This window comes from Durio zibethinus, chromosome 23 (genome assembly GCF_047325235.1).
Source record: "Durio zibethinus cultivar Kanyao isolate XHJ-2024 chromosome 23, ASM4732523v1, whole genome shotgun sequence".
NCBI lineage: Eukaryota > Viridiplantae > Streptophyta > Magnoliopsida > Malvales > Malvaceae > Durio > Durio zibethinus.
This window is the reverse complement of record NC_143184.1, coordinates 1278479-1296131: the sequence shown is the minus strand read 5'-3', so window position 1 is coordinate 1296131 and position 17653 is coordinate 1278479. Positions and strand designations below refer to the sequence as shown.

The following is a 17653-nucleotide window of genomic DNA, read 5'->3' as shown; positions in this document are numbered from 1 at the left end:
CCAATTACTATACGTTATTAGGTACCAACTAGAAATTTGTGTTGGTTCAATTGTGCGTGCTTCCCTGATTCTGTTTTATGGAATTAAAAAAAAAATTCATAGAAAGATGTCAAATCGTACGTTATTAATTATCTACTTCTTGGCTCTGCTTGGACTTGTGGATTTAATTATACTTTGATAGAACAGTAATCAACACCAAACTAACGGGGGCAGCTGAAGAAAGAATATGCTGGAATCTGGATATATGTTGAATATGCTGAAGAACCTTCATGTCCAGATCAAACATGTTCCACAAGACTTGACTGTCAATTTAATGGCAATAAACTGAGATATGTGTTTTTTTTTTTTTAAAAGGGACTGAAAAATGGTTATACTAATAAGCTCTCCGAGTTTCATAACTTTTGATAGTAAAAGACAATGAGGATAGGCAGATAAAGGACACGATCTTCAACTACCACAAACTTATCAATAGTTCAATAGCTTTCTTTTTTCCTTGGTGGATCCCAGACAAATTTCACACCAATTCTTGGCTTCATTCAATTGGTTATTGGTCCCAGTACACCCATAAGAATTTGAATGGCTTGAAACCATTTCCCAATCCGATTCAGTTTCATGCACGCATGAACTTTCTCTGGCTGGAACCTAACCACAAATTTCTACCACCCATCTCTTCTGTCTTTCCTGGGCAGGATCGTCCTATTCGTCCTATTCTTGTTTACTTGATACATCCATTCAACAAGTCAAACTAATGAATAGAAATAAGCAATTGAGTGTGGATAATCGAATTGGTTATTTTGAAAAGCCAAATTATACAAACTCGTGTTACATTTAAGGCCAAGCAAATTTGATCAAAATAATGATTATGAGGTTCTTGACCAGTAACAAAAATTACAATAGTAGACAAATCCGTTTTAACATAAAAATAAAAGGGCAAGCTAATTTAAAGCAACAAATACAGCAAAACTCTGGGAAAAGTCCAAGGAGTTACAAATTGGTAAACATACAGAAACTCTACCCTCCTTTTTGCTCTGTGTTGCTACTGATGAATCATAAGCAACAGGAGAAATTTTGATTCTATTTCTTATTAAAAAGAAAGAGACTGTGTCACAATTGGAATGGCCTCTTCAGTGTAAGTTTCTCCGGAGACTTCTAACCAAGCCTAGCAAAGTTCTTTTGCTGCTGCAACAACAGCCTCTGGAGTCAAACCAAATTCCTTGTATATTCTCCCTGCTGGTGCACTTGCACCAAACCGGTCAATTCCAATTGCCTTCCCTTTAGGTCCAACAATCTTCTCCCACCCAAATGTTGATCCAGCCTCAATGCTCACCCTAGCTGATACAGAAGATGGTAAAACACTTTCCTTATAGGCATCTGGTTGCTCATCAAAGAGCTCCCATGAAACAAGGGAGACAACCCTAACGGCCTTTCCTCCCTTCCTTAGTTCATCTGCGGCTCTAGCAGCAATCTCCAACTCAGAACCAGTTCCAATCAGAATTACATCGGGGTTGTTGCCTGAGGAATTGTCTGAAACAATGTAGCCACCTTTTTCAACCCCCTCAATGGAAGTTCCAGCTAGTTGAGGCAGCTTTTGTCGGGAGAGGGCAAGAATTGAGGGTGTCTTCCTGTTGAGGACAGCAACCTTGTATGCACCAGCAGTTTCATTTCCATCAGCTGGACGAAGCATCAAAATGTTAGGCATTGCACGGAAGCTTGCCAAGTGCTCAATTGGCTGGTGGGTTGGTCCATCTTCCCCAAGACCAATGGAATCATGGGTCATAACATAGATAACTCCAGCTTGACTCAAGGCAGAAATCCTAATGGCAGCTCTCATGTAGTCAGTGAAGACAAAGAAAGTAGCACAGTATGGGATCAGGCCAGGGCTGTGATGGGCAATGCCATTGCAGATGGCTCCCATTCCATGTTCCCTAACTCCAAACCTAACATTGTGTTCCTCAGGGGTGTCCTTCTGGAAATCACCGTACATTTTGAGCAAGGTCATATTGGAAGAAGCAAGGTCTGCACTTCCACCAAGAAGACCGGGGAGTACTTTTACAAGGGCATTGAGATTTTGTTGAGAGAGATTTCTGGTAGCATCAGCTGGGCTTTCTGGAGTGTATGTCTGGAAATTGCAAACAAAAAATGCGCAAATGGCAGTTTTACATTCCAATATAATCAGACTGTATTAATCATAAGGAACAAATTTTGGTGTTTGACTCTATTTAGTAAGGAAATCAAAGGTGTACTAACCGGAAGTGCCTTCTCCCAGCCAGCTGGTAGTTCACCAGTGATGATTGACTTGAGCTCTGCAGCTTCTTCTTTATACTTCTTCTCATATTCAGCAAACTTGGCATTCCATTCAGCTTCAAGAGCAGCACCCTGAGGGGTATGGCGACTCCAATGCCTGTAGAAATGACAAGAAAATTTTGAACACCAAACCAAAAAACATAGTCAGAAGCATATATACAAAACTTGACTAATCTCCTTACTCTTTAACATCTTCAGGTACATGGAAAGGCTCATATGGCCATCCAAGGTTTTTCCTAGTAGCATCCACTTCCTTGGCACCAAGTGCACTACCGTGTACACTGTACGAGTTTGCCTTGTTCGGAGATCCATAACCAATGGTAGTTGTCACCTGCAAAGAACAAGAAGAAGCAACTTCAACAAAAATGACTTCTTGTACCATGCAGTTGTTATGAGCCTAATTTTGTCAATAAAATCAAATAACAAAATCAAGTGTAGATATGAAGAGTGATGCAAGATTTTTCAATTTTCAATTAATGCATTCTTTATGCATATGATGCAGCATCCTTAGAACAAAAGCTACAGCAGAAAAGTTAGTTTAACTAAGAATTATGAAACTTTAAATTTCAAATATATAAGATTCACATCAATGAAAAATACAAGTGTATTACTTCGAAACAAGATGTAGGAATGTAAGCATTTTGAAAATTGTCTGACCTTGATCAAGGTGGGTTTGTCTTTGACAGCCTTTGCTTCCTTAATAGCAGCACGAATATCATCATAGCCAGTGTTTCCATTCTTAACCCATATAACATGCCACCCAAGCCCCTCAAAACGCATACCAACATTCTCAGTAAAGGCAATTTCAGTGTCACCATCAATGGAAATATGGTTGTCATCATAAAAAGCTATAAGCTTTCCAAGTCCCCAGTGTCCAGCAAGTGAAGAAGCTTCGTTTGCAATACCCTCCATTTGACAACCATCTCCCAAAATAACATATCTACAAAAACAAAGACCAATATATTACTACAAGTTTGGGCATGCAAAACTAAAGATTGAGTATATGCAAGCAATATATCATACGTGTAGTGGTCAATGATCTCATTGTCTGGCTTGTTGAATCTAGCAGCCAAGTGTTTCTCTGCAAGAGCCAATCCCACAGCATTTGCAATACCTTGACCAAGAGGACCTGCACGTGAAGGAAAAAGCCACATATAAGTACCTACATTTGCTTTATTTCCAGTAAGGCATCTTTGTTGATAAAAACAAAAACAATCACTTCTGCAAAGGAGTCTAACTAACCAGTTGTGACTTCAACTCCAGGTGTTTCAAAGTTCTCGGGATGTCCTGGGGTTCTGCTTCCCCACTGACGAAAATTCTTCAAATCATCTTCCTAAAAGACAATCCAATAATCATAAATTTTAGACCTTTAGTACGAGAATCAACCTTTTTTTTTTTGTCATGAATCATCCCAAAAAAACTACAACCTAACAATTAAACCAAACATCAAGAAAACATTAAAAAAGAACAAAGAAATTTACAAAATAAATGGAAAGAAACTCAGATCCAATTTTCACCAATCAGAATAAAAAAAGACACATGGATCCAAAAGTCAAAAGCTCTCAAAATATAGATTAATTGAAATGAAAAAGAATCTTAAAGAAGCTTTACCTGGACACTGTCGTAACCAGCGAGGTGAAGCAGAGCATACTGCAACATACAACCGTGACCAGCGGACAACACGAAACGGTCACGGTTGAACCAATAAGGGTTCTTCGGGTTGTACCTCATGATTTCATCGTACAAAATGTGGCCCGTCGGAGCACAACCCATGGGCAACCCAGGATGGCCTGAATTTGCCTTCTCGACAGCATCAATAGCCAAGAATCTGATCGTGTTGATCGATTTCTCCACCAAGGAAGTCTGGGCGGCGGTGCCAATTGTTTCGACGACTGCAGCCCGGACTTGCCGTTTCTGGTTGGAACGCGTGGGAAGGCGTCGACGGGAAGTGGAGGCGCGTGAGGTAGTCCATTTGAGACCGGAGAAAGAGGGGAGAGAGAGGGCGGAGAGAGAGATGCGGTGGTCAGAGGATTGGGTGGAGCCATGGTAAGAGATGGCGCGAGCCAGGAGGGCTTGAGATAGGGTGAGAGACGAAGTAGAGGCCATTGTTTTTGGCTGGGTGCAGTGAGTGAGAGGGCGAGGTTGGTGAAACAACCCTCTTTGTTTGATAATGTGAAGAGAAGGAGAGAGAGAGTTTACTTGATATAATCCAGCGTGGAGATTACGTAAGAGTAAGGCAGTTAGTAGCCACCAACTCCCATTGATGTTCTCGTCTGCACAAAGGGACAGATAGAGTGAGCTGACCGTTAGATTCGAAGATGGGCTTGTCTCCACCGTTGACTCTGGGTATTGCTCTCTCTACCTTTCATTTTTTAGAAAAAATTTTAATTTATCTCTGCTCAATCGTTATTTATTTAACTCAGTTAAAAAAATTCAAGCTTTTAAATTCTCTCAAATTTTTTTAAAATTTAATTTATATTTAACAATTAAAATTTTAATTTATCTTTAATTTTTAATTAGCTCAGCATATGGCTGAAAGAGGAAACTGATTTCAGGTTTTTCCGCCGTGCCTCGATAGTAGCCGGAAAGTAAGAAATTGTGATTTTTCCCCTTAACTTTCCATTTTTACATAGGAGTCCTAGAAATCGTTTTCATTTTTTCGATTTTTGAAGTTCGTTATCCAAAATTATATTTTAAGATTACCCTTAATTGTAATAAAAAATCACTTGACTAACAATCTGTGTTTCTCTTTAATAAAATTTTGAACTATAATTTGGGTAGATTAATAATGTACGAAAACAAGTAAATATATATATATAAAAAAAAAACTCCGTTATAAAAATCGTATTTCAATCCGATTATAATTTTAATTGTTCGTTGATATACATTATGAATAATAGTTTATGATGAGATCAGCAAACGCAGACCAAAATTGGAAGTCAAATCCGTAAGTTTAGACGTCATATCCAAACAGAAGCCCTTTATATTTGGAATTCTAAACTCAAAATAATAAAAGAAAAATAAATTTTCTAAAAAAAAACACTTTTTCAATTAATTAATTAATTTAATAGCTTTAGGATTTAGCCTCCTCTGGAAAATTACATTGATGCAAAAATCTTTTAATTGGACCAATATTACAATGCTTAATAAAAGATGGCATCATCAAAATCAAAGGTGTAATTACAGCCTGGGGAATTCCTAATCCCCCTAGCTGTAACAGAATATGCTGAAGAAGCTGATCCAAGAGAAGGTGACTTGTCCATATATGCATACCGTTCATTACATTCCAGCATAAAACAATCCGATTTGTGGAAGTATAAGACCAGCTATCGCCTACTTAGCATGGTTATACTACATCAGTTCAGCACTGTAAATATGGCAATGGACGAGCATTCAACAAATGCGTGCGACTACGCATTTATAACAGTAATAGATGACTGGAGTTGATATTACCTAGTGCAAGAGCTAACTGAAAGGAACCTTCTGTATGCTTAGTGGTCACCTGATTCAATAATACAACCTGCCAAAAGGAGGTAAGTTAGAAACCAGAAAGCACACAGCCGAAGGTGAGATCATTACGTACCATTCCATACATTCCAAAGACTGAGACAGCATGGAGGGTAATAAGCATGATAAAAATAGAAATAAAACAGAAAAGATGCATCATGATTTACAACATTTTATGGAAAAATAATAATAATTTGAATTTTACAAATAGAACAAACTGTTCTCACCGCCAAACTGAACTTTTTGGCCAGCTTCATCAACTTTAAAGCCATTCCACTAAGAACTCGAGTTCTAAGGGCCATGTCATCAAAATCTTGGCAGAAATGGAAGGTAACACTATCCACAACAACCACTTTCACCTGTGTCAATAATGATATATTTATTTACAGATCAAAGCAGGTAATTAGCAGCCGTGTTAGCCAAACAAGCCCAAGACAGAAATTGCCTTAACAAAAAAGGAAAGGACCCAGCATATTAATACTATACGTAAAGCTTTATGTTCGGAAATAAACTTGTCCAAGTAATTTATCAGGGCAAATTGCTGTGTAACTGCAGATGTGGAAATAAAATATGTTTTCCAGGATGTCCTTGGGTTGCATTCTGATTTCGCATGCTTGGAAATCCTTCATTAAGAAGCTGTTATATTCTGACATGTCCTCTACGCATGCTTCAGCAATTTGAAAAGCACACTCCACCATAAAACTGCCTTCCGTGTCTAAGCATCATGTAATCACAATGTCAGCAACATAAATCTAATGGCAAACCAGTACAAAAACTCGCAGTGGTTTTATGAAAGTTACTGATATATATTGCCTTCCCACCCAGGCCATCAAAATCATGTCGAATTTGAACATTAACAGCTATTTGAATCTTGTCAATAGGGACGGATTTACTGCAAAATAAATCTAATGTAAAATGCAAGCAAAACCTTGATAACAAGCAACAACCCCTACCCCAGTTGTGTTTTACCAATGTCTGGGACTCCACCTATCAAAATCAGATAAATATAATATTTTCACCAACAAAGCATTTGCCAATTTATACTTTAAAACAAAATTAACAATTACGCACAGTGATGATTAAAGAATGAATCAGTTACTCCAAAGAAGAAGAGAGAGTAAGACCAACCAATTTCAGTAACTTCTTTGCAATGTATTCCACCACCCAAGATGTTATTCAGATCAGCAGAGGATGTCGTTATGTGTATCAATGACTTCTCATCATTGAGCATACCCCAGGCATTCTGTTCACCTGCCAACCAATGGAATGTGTCCAAAACCATAAGGAGTTCAACAGGTCATATGGGCATAAACTAATGATTTTTTTTCCCTTTAAAAACATTTCTAATAAGGTAAAGTTTTAAATTTCAATAAACATCATTGTGAAAGGAATGTATTAAGTTCAACTTCACCAAAGAAAGTGAAGCTTGCCTTCACTAAAGCTCTATATAGCAGAGAAACGATAAACACCCTCAACAATTGAACAATTACTTGGATTAGGCATGAATCATGATGATTGTTATATATTTGATAAATTTCTGAAAAAAGTGCAAATAACAAAACTCATCTTTTCCACCTTTCTTGGCTGCATCTTATATTCCCTTTTTCCATTTAAAGATTAAAAGGTTAATTGATAAAAAAAAGTTTTGCATTAAATGGCCCATAACTCATTTTCTGCATGTGAATCGTATGAAAACAACAAAGATACCGTACAAAACTCAGAATATTTTACAGAAAGTATTAAAGCATCAAGCAGTTCGTTTCATGAATATGTTTAATGCCCATCTTCGTATTCTGAAGTGGTGCATCTTAAGAAGCAACCTCAATTACCCATCAGATAGTTAAGCTGAAGAATCATTGTGACATTTAATTTAAGACCATTCAAGGATCTCTATGAAGATTAACAGAATACAGATGTAAGCTGTGGATGCTTTTGCGTATGTACACACTCTTATCGTTGTTGTTGCAACGAGGCTTGTACAAGGGATGTAAGTGATGGATGAACCCGAGCCCTTCTCAACGAGCGAGCCTCACTCCTGCCTTCAGCATATTCCTCCCCTAATGGCCACCTTGGTCGCAAATCATACTGGTGCAACACAAACATGTGAAAAATTTATACCCTGAAAATTCGAGTGAATTCAACTTATTTCTGCCTATAACCATGCACAACTTTTAAAGCAAACACATTTACATGTAATAAGATATTTCCCACATACCATGAAATCTTCTGGATCATTGGCAGGTGGTGGAGGATCATATCTTCCAACATGAAAGTTCTCAATGCCGGTCCAAGCAACCATCACACCTATTTCATATGAAAATAAAAGCATTGGTTGTCTACTTTTATCTAGCACATCTTGTTAATTTCCCTGGGTTTACGCATTGGGTTTAGGCTTTTATCTTTAAAACTCTAGAGCATTTGAACATGTCTATCTACATATATATCTGTCTTTCTACAAATACATATGAGAATATAGACACGTGCATAAACTATCATATTCCTATTTTTTAAAAAATTTTATAAGGTTGACCAAAAATTACAGAAATGTGACTTACCATTGTCAGTGCAAAGGTTGGGAGGGGGACAGACTAGCTGCAGACTATACTTCTTGACAACCTGATCCAATCGAGCCCTAACATATTGATTTGATGCTACACCTCCAGATACTACCTGCAAGAAGCAAAATATAAACAAGGTCATCATACACCACTACATGGCTGACAAATTATAAGAAGCACTCAGTACTCTCAGGAGTAAAGAAAATTTTTTAAAAAATGTAATTAACATCACCAGATGCTTTATGGAAGGCTCAATCTTCAATGCCCATTCAACTGCTCGTTCACACCTTTCTTCTAGATGTAATACTGCAACTCGCTGGATTATAGATTTTAAGGGCTCAGAGAAAATCAATAAATATATTTTAAAATTATGGAATTAATGAATAGATCTAGAATTAAGACTGCAATACAAAGAAGAAAGGAAAAGGAAAAAAATGTAACCTGAAAAGAGGCGGCAATATCAGCTCGAGAACTTCTGTCTTGGCTACTTGCACATGAAAGGGGAACCTTTGCATCACTACAACAAATGGGAATCAAGTAGAATTCACCATGAGATAAGAAGTGGAAAAGTAAATCATCAATTATCATAGTTATTGGTACGGTCTACACACATATTTCTGGATGCAATTGCTAGCCTCACTTGGGTCTTTAGACCAGCATATGAGAAATTGCAATCTTTATGATGTTTCATTGGAATCTGAAAAAGAAAAAAATGCAAAGTAGTTGAAACTCAGAACGACTACTCAAAGAAAAGATCAAACCCATATATAAAAAACTTGTTAAACTGAACCATCAAATATACATTCTAGCAAAGGTCAATAAAGTTCTGAAAGAAAAGACCTACTGAGAATCTGACTGATTCTGCATCACCCTCCTGAGCAAGTTTCTCAACAGCTGGCCCACCACTCTTCCTCATATCAAGGCCAAGCCATTTTGCAGTCTTGTCAAAAGCCTCACCAATTGCATCATCTATTGTGGTCCCAAGTTGAGTGTAATGGCCAAGATCATGAGCAAGAACTAACAGATTGTGTCCTCCTGCAGGAAAACCAAGTAAGCAATGATCATAACCCACAAAGCCACCGGGATATAGTGGGTAGCATAACTAAATTTATGATTTTTCCATGTCACAGTATAATCATCGAATTTCTTAATCAGATTCAGAGGCACTTACATTTGAGTTATTAGCCAAGCAATTTCAGCATTCCTTAACTTATGTGAAGCAGAAAATTGTAGATGACAAAACTTTAATTACCCTGAGTTACAAACTGTTGCAGAATAATACTTTGTAGCCCATGATGTCGTTATATCCATAATCTGTATCACATTATATGTAAAGACTAGGCCACATACATCTCTCCATCTTCCTCTCTTGTCTCATTAACCAGCTAACAAGCAAGCAAACATATGAATGCAATGAGTGTAAGAGACATAAGGACCACAACACCAGAAACTTGTACCTGATATAAGCAAGGCCAGGAAAGGAAATCGCAACTCCTTTTCTATCAGCCTAGATAAAGAAGTAACAGTGTCAGGTACCGATAAACAAATGGAACTAAAAAAAAACAACATATGCCTTATCTGAATGCTACTCACTTAGCAGTGCTGGTGCATGCCTCATTCTATTCTATAGATAGTCATTGATTCAATACCTGGCTACTAGAGCATGAGCCTCCATATGATGCACACCAATGATTGGTAGATTGAAGCTGCCAGCAACTCTCCTAGCTTTCTGCACACCAACTGTCCAGAAATTGCATAAAAAATATGTAAAAAGGGGAAAGTGACTTTAACCACAGTTTGAAGCACTGATGAGCAATAGAGTTCAGTTAAAAGAAGAAAACATCATAGACAATTACCACGAAGGCAAAGACTTAAACCAGGTCCAATAGTAACAGCAACGGCAGATAGGTCCCTTTCAGTCAAACCAGCTTTATCAACTGCTTCTTGCACAACCTGCATTTGATAATAAAAATGTGATTTATTTGTGCATTAATATTTACACAATAAAAAACACTTGAATAGCAAATATATAACGTAAGTGCTATACAATAGTTACAGATAAGTAGTATATTTTTATTGATTGACAGAAATCTTTTTTAATTAAAAAAAATTATATGATACCTGATCAATTACTTGTGAGTGTGCTTCTTCAGCCATTTTAGGAGCAACGCCTCCATATCGAGCAAGCAAATCTGCCTTGATATGGTCAATAGTTAAAGTGAGAAGAAAAAGCATTTACTGCCATGACAAACTTCCAGCTAACAGGATAAATGCTTACCTGAGAAGACACGACTTGGCTGAGAATTTCGCCATTGCTTCTCACCTAAAATTCACCCAATTTGTTTTTTGTTTTTTACACAAAGATAGTCTCCATTAAAACTTGAAAATACCCATAAAGGAAAACGAAACAGGAAAGGAAAAAAAAGGGCACTTACGATAGCTGCTGCTGTGTCATCGCAACTCGTTTCGATGCCAAGAACAACCAAATCATCATTAAAGGATTTGGGCGAAACAGAACTACTTGAAGTGGAGAATTGAGTTGCTGAAGAATTGGGTGAATAAGGAAAACAAAGGAGAGGATAATTTAAGGGTCTTAGTCGTTGTTGCTTGTGGGATTTTACAAAATTGAGCAATTTAAATGTGTAGGGAATTACTACTAAAGAGTTTGGGACTAAATTTAGGCGGGAAAATGTTGAAGGTAGGGTTAACAATGAAGACATCATTTCCGAGCGAGAGGAGATGAAGGGGAGAAGAAATTATGAACGAACGTCGAACGATGATAACAGGAACAGGTAGTCACCGTCGTTATGTGTTAAACGACACCGTTTAACTAGGTTTTTCCTTTGCTTAAACCGCTGTTGCACTTTGTTTATTATTTTGATAAAAAATATTTTTTAAATATTTTTAATATATTTGAAATTATAACATTAATTTTTTTTTTTGAATAAACTAGTATATATACTTTTAAAAACTAAAACAAAAAGAAAAACAATAATTAAGGGATAAAAAAACGTAATTTTTGCCCTTTAGAAAAAGAGGGGACTGAGAATAAAAATTGTAAAACACATCAAAGCCTTTCTATTAATGGAGACAAATGCTTATGAGTTGTAAAATACTTTTTTTTTTTCAAGCAATAGTATTGAATCATATGTAAGCGGTCACATTAACTTCGTAATAAACTCACATTAAATGAGAAATATTTTTACATTAATTTAATATTAACATTAATAAACCAAGTTCTTAACATTTTAATTTTTAATATATTAGAGTTGTATTTTTTTTTTTAATGTAGCGGTGTTCATTTTGACTCTTTAGCATGAGGGTATCAATTAAATAAAAATCTATTTTAAATTTGTTTGTGAAAAGTGAAGTGTTTTTTTTTTCTACTTTTAATATAAAGTTTTTAACAACAATATTAGGAAAAAAAAGTATGACCGATAAAATTGATTTTCTTAAAATATATTTGTATTATATATTTTGTGAATAAAATTATAAATATAAAAAAATTACAATCATAATTAATTATTATATTTATATATTATTAAATAATTAATTAATTAATTAAAATTAAATAAAATAATTAAATTAACGTACAATAAAATTTAAATATAAAATTTTAAAACTTTATGCTAACGTTAAATTAAAATTTCATTGGCTCATATTATATATTGAATACTCATTCATTTCAATTTAATTCAGGAAAGAGATTAAAGTGAAAGTTTTTTTCTCATAGGAAGTACATCTTTAAAAAGATTATTATTTCTATTAATGGTAAAAAAGTAGTTAAACAGTTCAAGTACTGAAAAACAATGAAATAAAGGAGAGAGTTAGTCCATCACGGGGTAAGTTATGTCTTGTCCAAAAAAAAAACTACATCAAAGTTCCCTAATCGATGCTTTGCTTCTCTTTCGCCGTCTTCTTTGTTTTTATCTGAAAATATTCCCCATTTTCTCTGGCTAAATCTCTGGTCAGGTGAATCTCCTCATCCACGCCGGTTTATTTCCCGACAAAGCTAAACAAAAACATTGGCAAACCAAAATTTTTACCTGGTTAACTGCGGTCACTTTAGGTTTTACAGTAGTGTACGATAGTTGATTTGGAGTTCCAATTTCTTGCATTTTCTCTTTAAAGTAAGAGCATTTAACATTAAAGATTTATGTTGTTGCTGGAATCTTGTTTAGATTGATGGGTTTGCTGATAAAAAACGTGTTAATTGCCTCTTGTTTTCTTTGCCCAAATGATGCGTTGTTGATTGATTTATGTGATCGTGCATTGGAATCGTATTAGCTATTGAAAAATTCAGAGTGGGTCTCTGATTGTTTATGATTAATTGTTCAAAGTTTTATCATTTGCTTCTTAAAACATTGCTTTGTCTAGCTGAGGTTTGTGCCTATAGGATGGACTCGAAATGATGAATGAAGGAATAATCTTTGCTGGAAAATGATTTTAATTGTTTATTGCTATTGTTTTAATCTATCATTTTCCTGAAAATGTTTTAATTTATTTATTACTATTTCTTCCAGGGTTTGAAGGTTATTTATTATTATGTTTGCTGGATATATCCTGAAGAGGGCTTGTGATCTTTTCAGGTGCAATCAGGGCCTATCTCTTCTGTTATACATAACATATAAGTCTGTGTTCTCGTGAGGCGTTTGATATAACCAGAATGCATGCCTGATGGCCCAGGCACTGTGCAATTTCAACAGTATTTTGAGCGTCTATTGTGTCTTAGATACATGTTAGATGGAGGAAACTCCTTTTGTTGTTTATAATTTCCAAGTTACCATGTACCGGAGCAAGATCAATCAAGTGATACTATGGGTAAACCAGGTCCAGAAGTTAGAATTAAAACTGAGAACTTGGTGAGTCTATAAAAGTATAGAGATTGTTGTAGATTCGTATATTACGTCCAGTTTGCATACTAATCATGGCTAGAAAAACAGAGCATGAAGAAAGCCAGGTGCTTTTTATGTACTTAATTTCATTCTGATGTTTTCTTTCATATATGATATACATGAGAAATTGCATAAGGTTTACTTACCTCCCTTCTAGTACCTGCTAGATTCTGTTAATAACACTGTCAAAACTTTCATGTATTCTGATAACAGTATTTTCCTGAAAGATTCCATTTTAAGTCTCCCCTTGGTTGCTAATGCTAACGACGGGGCCAAAAGATACTCAACTCCGTGACAGCAACAGCCAAAAACCATGGAAGAGACCATGAACCAGAATCCAGAAGCTGTGGAAGCTCTGATATCCAAAATATTAACAAACATTTCCTCCCTCAAGTCAGCTTATATTCAGCTCCAAACTGCTTATACTCCCTACGACCCTGAAAAAATCCAAGCTGCTGATAAACTTGTAATTTCTGAGCTGAAGAATCTGTCTGAACTAAAGCACTTCTACAGAGAAAACAACCCCAAGCCAGCGTATGTTTCTTCTCAGGATTCTTGCTTAGCTGCCGAGATCCAAGAACCACCGAGCCTGCTGAAAACCTATGACGTTATGGTACAGAATTTCCAGTCTGAAATTCAGAATAAGGACTCCGAGATTCGTCAGTTGCAGCAGCAAATTGAAGGGGCAAACCAGAAGAACTTGAAACTGGAAAAGACTATAAAGCTTAGGGGTGTGTCTATGAAGGAATCTGAAGGCTCTGGAGAAGAAAATGGATTCTTTCCTGTAGATTTGACCACTGAGCTCTTCACATCAGCTGTTGAATCTGCTTTCAAAGCTATTCATGATTTTTCTAAACCACTGATCAACATGATGAAAGCTGCTGGCTGGGACCTTGATGCTGCCACTGACTCAATTGAGTCCAATGTTGTTTATGGCAAGAGAGCTCATAAAAAATGTGCATTTGAGTCCCACATTTGCCAGAGGATGTTCAGCGGGTTTCAACAGGAGAATTTCTCCATTAAATTAGATAATCCTACTCTCACTGAATAGAGCTTCTTCCACCAATATCTGGCTCTGAGGGAGATGGATCCGTTGGACATGTTGGGTCAGAATACCGATTCCATATTTGGGAAATTTTGCCTTATGGTTGTTCATCCAAAGATGGAAGCTTCATTCTTAGGAAATTTAGACCAGCGAAATTATGTAATGGGGGGTGGGCATCGTAGGACACCATTTTACCAAGCCTTTCTTAAATTGGCTAAATCTGTTTGGCTTTTGCATAGACTAGCTGTTTCATTCAACCCTAATGTGAAGGTCTTTCAAGTCAAAGGGGGAAGTGAATTCTCAGAGGTTTATATGGAAAGTGTAGTTAAGAATTTGGTAACGGATGCTGATCAGAAACCTGAGGTTGGGCTAATGGTCATGCCTGGCTTTTGGATTGGTGACAGTATCATACAGAGCCGAGTTTATCTTTCTGGAATGAAGGTTAATGAGTGATTACAAGCACCATGCAAATCTTTGTTCCAAAACCACGAATGTATTACTTCTTTGTGATATGTTTTTGTTGATGTACATTTGCAGTTGTGGTAATTGTATCACAACATAAGGAGCTCCTTTTTTCTTGACCAAGTTCCTCTGTCTTTGCTTGCTTTCCGTGCTTAACTGTAATTGTGGGTTTGATTTCAGTCTCATCGATTTCCGTGCTTTTGCACGGTTACCTTCCATTACTGAAGAGCAAATGTCGGGAAGAAGAGGTTATGGATGTTGAACGTAATTATTCATCACAAAAATGCTGGGTGATCATAACTTTTCCCGTTTCAGGCTTAATATTAGTCCGAGATGAGAAAAAATCGAAAATTTTAAAAATTGATTCAAAATTGTGGTGTTTGGTTTGATTTTTTTTATTCGGCTAGAATTAAGTTTATATAATAAATATATTATATTTAGATTGAACTTTGAATTAAAAGATAAAAAAAAAAATGAATCGAATTAAATTATTTATATATTTTTAATTTTTATATTTTTTAAAATTGTTTAAAATAAAAATAATAATTTATATTAAATTTTATTTAAATATAATAAAATTTTATATTAAAATAATATTAAAAATTAAAAACTACTAAATCAAATTAATAAAATTTAATTCGATTTAAATCAAATAAAAATTTAATTTAAATTTAATCAAATTTTAAAATTTGATAATATTATATAATATTTAAAAAAATCAAATCATATACAATTCGAACCAAATCGTTATTGTCTTTAATATTAATAATTGATAGTTGATTGTTATAAGTGATTATGTGCCTGGATAGATATGCACAAGCAGCCATTCTAGACGATAGTTGTCGATTTTTTTTTTTGGCAGATAATTACTCGGAAATGACCTTGTTGCCCAAGTGCTGCCTTATAAACCCCATTCTACGCATCTCTCTTTTCTTCCTACGGTCCTGCCAAACGAAATAAAGAACCATCACAAAATAAAAGAAGACATTCTCGGTCCTAATCAGGTTAAACTAATAGCACATGTAATCAAACGCCATGTTGACTGCGGGAAATAATCTTAATCTGATAAACATCATAGCTATACATTGGAGAACATGATTCAGGATGTAGATGAAAGATATTCCAATATTCAGTCGGTAGAAAAGCTAAACTTTTGATTGGTTTTGTGGGTTTGATTTTGCAGAGGAACCACTCAATCACATGATTTTTAGGTGTCCCACTTGCCATGAAATCAAATAATTTACCATCATTTTAAACATCTTATATCTATTTGTGGCCCGCCGTGGGCATCGCCGGTTCTCCTCACCCCATGGCCCTCGTAAAAGTTGTCATTCTTGGTCAAAAGTCTATCGCAATCCGTTCTTTTTGCTCAATCAAATCATCTAATGAAACCAAATGGACTTCCTTCCTCTTATTGCCAGATTTATATATCTGAACCAAAAAGTCAGAACAACATTTTGCACGTGCTCTTGTTCCATAATATGCTGCAAACGTTGTAAGATCTAATTCACTATTATATATCTTTGTACTAAAATTTGTTTATATTTCATTTTTGTAGTTCTACGAAGCTCCAAATAATGCGCGGTCAGCGGCAGTTTAACATAATCTGACAAAAATTATTCATATACTATTTTTATTTTATTCTACTTCCCTTTACCATATCGTTACACAATTATTTGCTCTTAATTCAAGTAAATTGCAAGCAAGCAATGGCTTCGCACGTTACAAGCTCTCTAGTCTTCTATATATACTAATCCAACTGTTTTCTTTTTCTCGAGTCTTAATTCAACCCTTCAACTATAGTCTGTTTATCATCTTTACTTCTTGACCAATGGCCAAACTCAGTTTCTCCCTGATGCTCTTCTTTCTCTTTTTCTTTTGCATTAATATTGGCACGGTTAAGCCATCCATGGCGAGAGCGACACAGTTTAAACATTCCAGAGCCGGGAGCTTCATTGAGGCCTCGTGTCAGACCACCCGCTATCCGGCCCTATGTATTACATGTCTCTCCCGCTACGCCAACTCCAGTATTCAAAATGTGCAGCAACTGGCCCAAGTGGCATTGACAGTGAGCCTGTACAAGGTTCGTTACACAAGGTCATACATGTTGAAGGTGGCTAAAGAGCTCGAGGCAATAAAAGCCAAGGAATATCCAGCCGTGAGAGATTGCTTGCTACAAATAGATGATGGCGTAAACCAGCTTAGCCAATCAATCAGGGAACTGCGCCGACTGGATCCAAAAGCTGGGATGACTGATGACATATTTTGGCACATAGATAATGTTAAGACATGGGTTAGTGCTGCCCTAACTGATGCTAGCAGTTGCATCGATGAGTTCCCGGGGCGAAGGATGAGTAAAATGAAGGCCACCATTAAGGGCAAGGTCTTGAATGTTGCACAGCTAACTAGCAATGCACTGGCCTTATTTCACCAGTATGCTGCAAGGTATCGAGCTGCTGCTGCCACCAAGAAGCCGTAAGGCTGGTCATCCTTTTAGGATTATTGCCTGCCTTTTTCTTTTACCAGTCTTGTTCTTTGGTTTTCTCGTCCTAATGTAATGTTGATACATGATAATTCTATTAAGTTACAAATGTGCATATGAAGTTTTGTGTAATGAGACTGATCATGAAAATTGAAAAGCCACTAATTTCTCTAACTTAATTGGGTAAGTTCGGAATAATCTAAAATGGGCAACCCAACAACTTAGACTTAAATAATAAATGGCTAGATACGAGGCAATAAGTCCCAAACATATCCGTACTAAATGGTCTTGAACAGCCCAAGTAAGCCCGGTTAAAGAAATTTTGGCCCAAGCTTAAACGGGCATGAACATCATTTAGGCCCAAATGAAAATGAGCATTGAACAGCCCCCCCACATTCCT

General features: G+C 36.2%; 4 protein-coding genes and 1 pseudogene across 6 annotated transcripts; 2 read left to right on the top strand and 3 right to left on the bottom strand.

Moving 5' to 3' along the window:
• Positions 1-843: 843 nt before the first annotated feature.
• On the bottom strand, positions 844-4478 carry LOC111313781 (transketolase, chloroplastic). Its single transcript, XM_022914525.2, has 7 exons — positions 3916-4478; positions 3547-3637; positions 3328-3433; positions 2962-3244; positions 2487-2635; positions 2248-2401; positions 844-2119 (listed from the first exon to the last, which is right to left on the bottom strand). The coding sequence occupies exons 1-7, from the start codon at positions 4408-4410 to the stop codon at positions 1160-1162; spliced, it is 2238 nt and encodes a 745-aa protein (XP_022770260.2). The 5' UTR covers positions 4411-4478; the 3' UTR covers positions 844-1159.
• An 869-nt stretch (positions 4479-5347) lies between these two features.
• On the bottom strand, positions 5348-7668 carry LOC111313780 (DNA repair protein RAD51 homolog 3-like). The gene is made up of 6 exons (XM_089752187.1): positions 7641-7668; positions 6911-7062; positions 6612-6798; positions 6039-6526; positions 5758-5824; positions 5348-5671 (listed from the first exon to the last, which is right to left on the bottom strand). Exons 1-4 carry the CDS (start codon positions 7666-7668, stop codon positions 6306-6308), a joined length of 588 nt encoding a protein of 195 aa, XP_089608313.1. The 3' UTR covers positions 5348-5671; positions 5758-5824; positions 6039-6305.
• GCP1 (glycoprotease 1) lies at positions 7499-11162 on the bottom strand. Of its 2 annotated transcripts, none has more exons than XM_022914523.2 (13): positions 10805-11162; positions 10648-10692; positions 10491-10565; positions 10226-10322; positions 10019-10109; positions 9827-9876; positions 9214-9404; positions 8981-9066; positions 8811-8886; positions 8602-8685; positions 8367-8481; positions 8027-8115; positions 7499-7930 (listed from the first exon to the last, which is right to left on the bottom strand). In XM_022914523.2, exons 1-13 carry the CDS (start codon positions 11090-11092, stop codon positions 7892-7894), a joined length of 1326 nt encoding a protein of 441 aa, XP_022770258.2. In that variant the 5' UTR covers positions 11093-11162; the 3' UTR covers positions 7499-7891. The 2 variants fall into 2 exon arrangements, with proteins under 2 accessions (XP_022770258.2, XP_022770257.2); XM_022914522.2 differs by having other exon boundaries at positions 7499-7896.
• A 1053-nt stretch (positions 11163-12215) lies between these two features.
• Positions 12216-14837, top strand: LOC111313282 (protein GRAVITROPIC IN THE LIGHT 1-like; annotated as a pseudogene). Its single transcript, XR_016332770.1, has 2 exons — positions 12216-12499; positions 12893-14837. The product of XR_016332770.1 is annotated as a protein GRAVITROPIC IN THE LIGHT 1-like (transcript).
• A 1635-nt stretch (positions 14838-16472) lies between these two features.
• Positions 16473-17381, top strand: UNE11 (Plant invertase/pectin methylesterase inhibitor superfamily protein). The gene has a single exon (XM_022914521.2). It carries the CDS (start codon positions 16603-16605, stop codon positions 17248-17250), a length of 648 nt encoding a protein of 215 aa, XP_022770256.2. The 5' UTR covers positions 16473-16602; the 3' UTR covers positions 17251-17381.
• Positions 17382-17653: the final 272 nt, after the last annotated feature.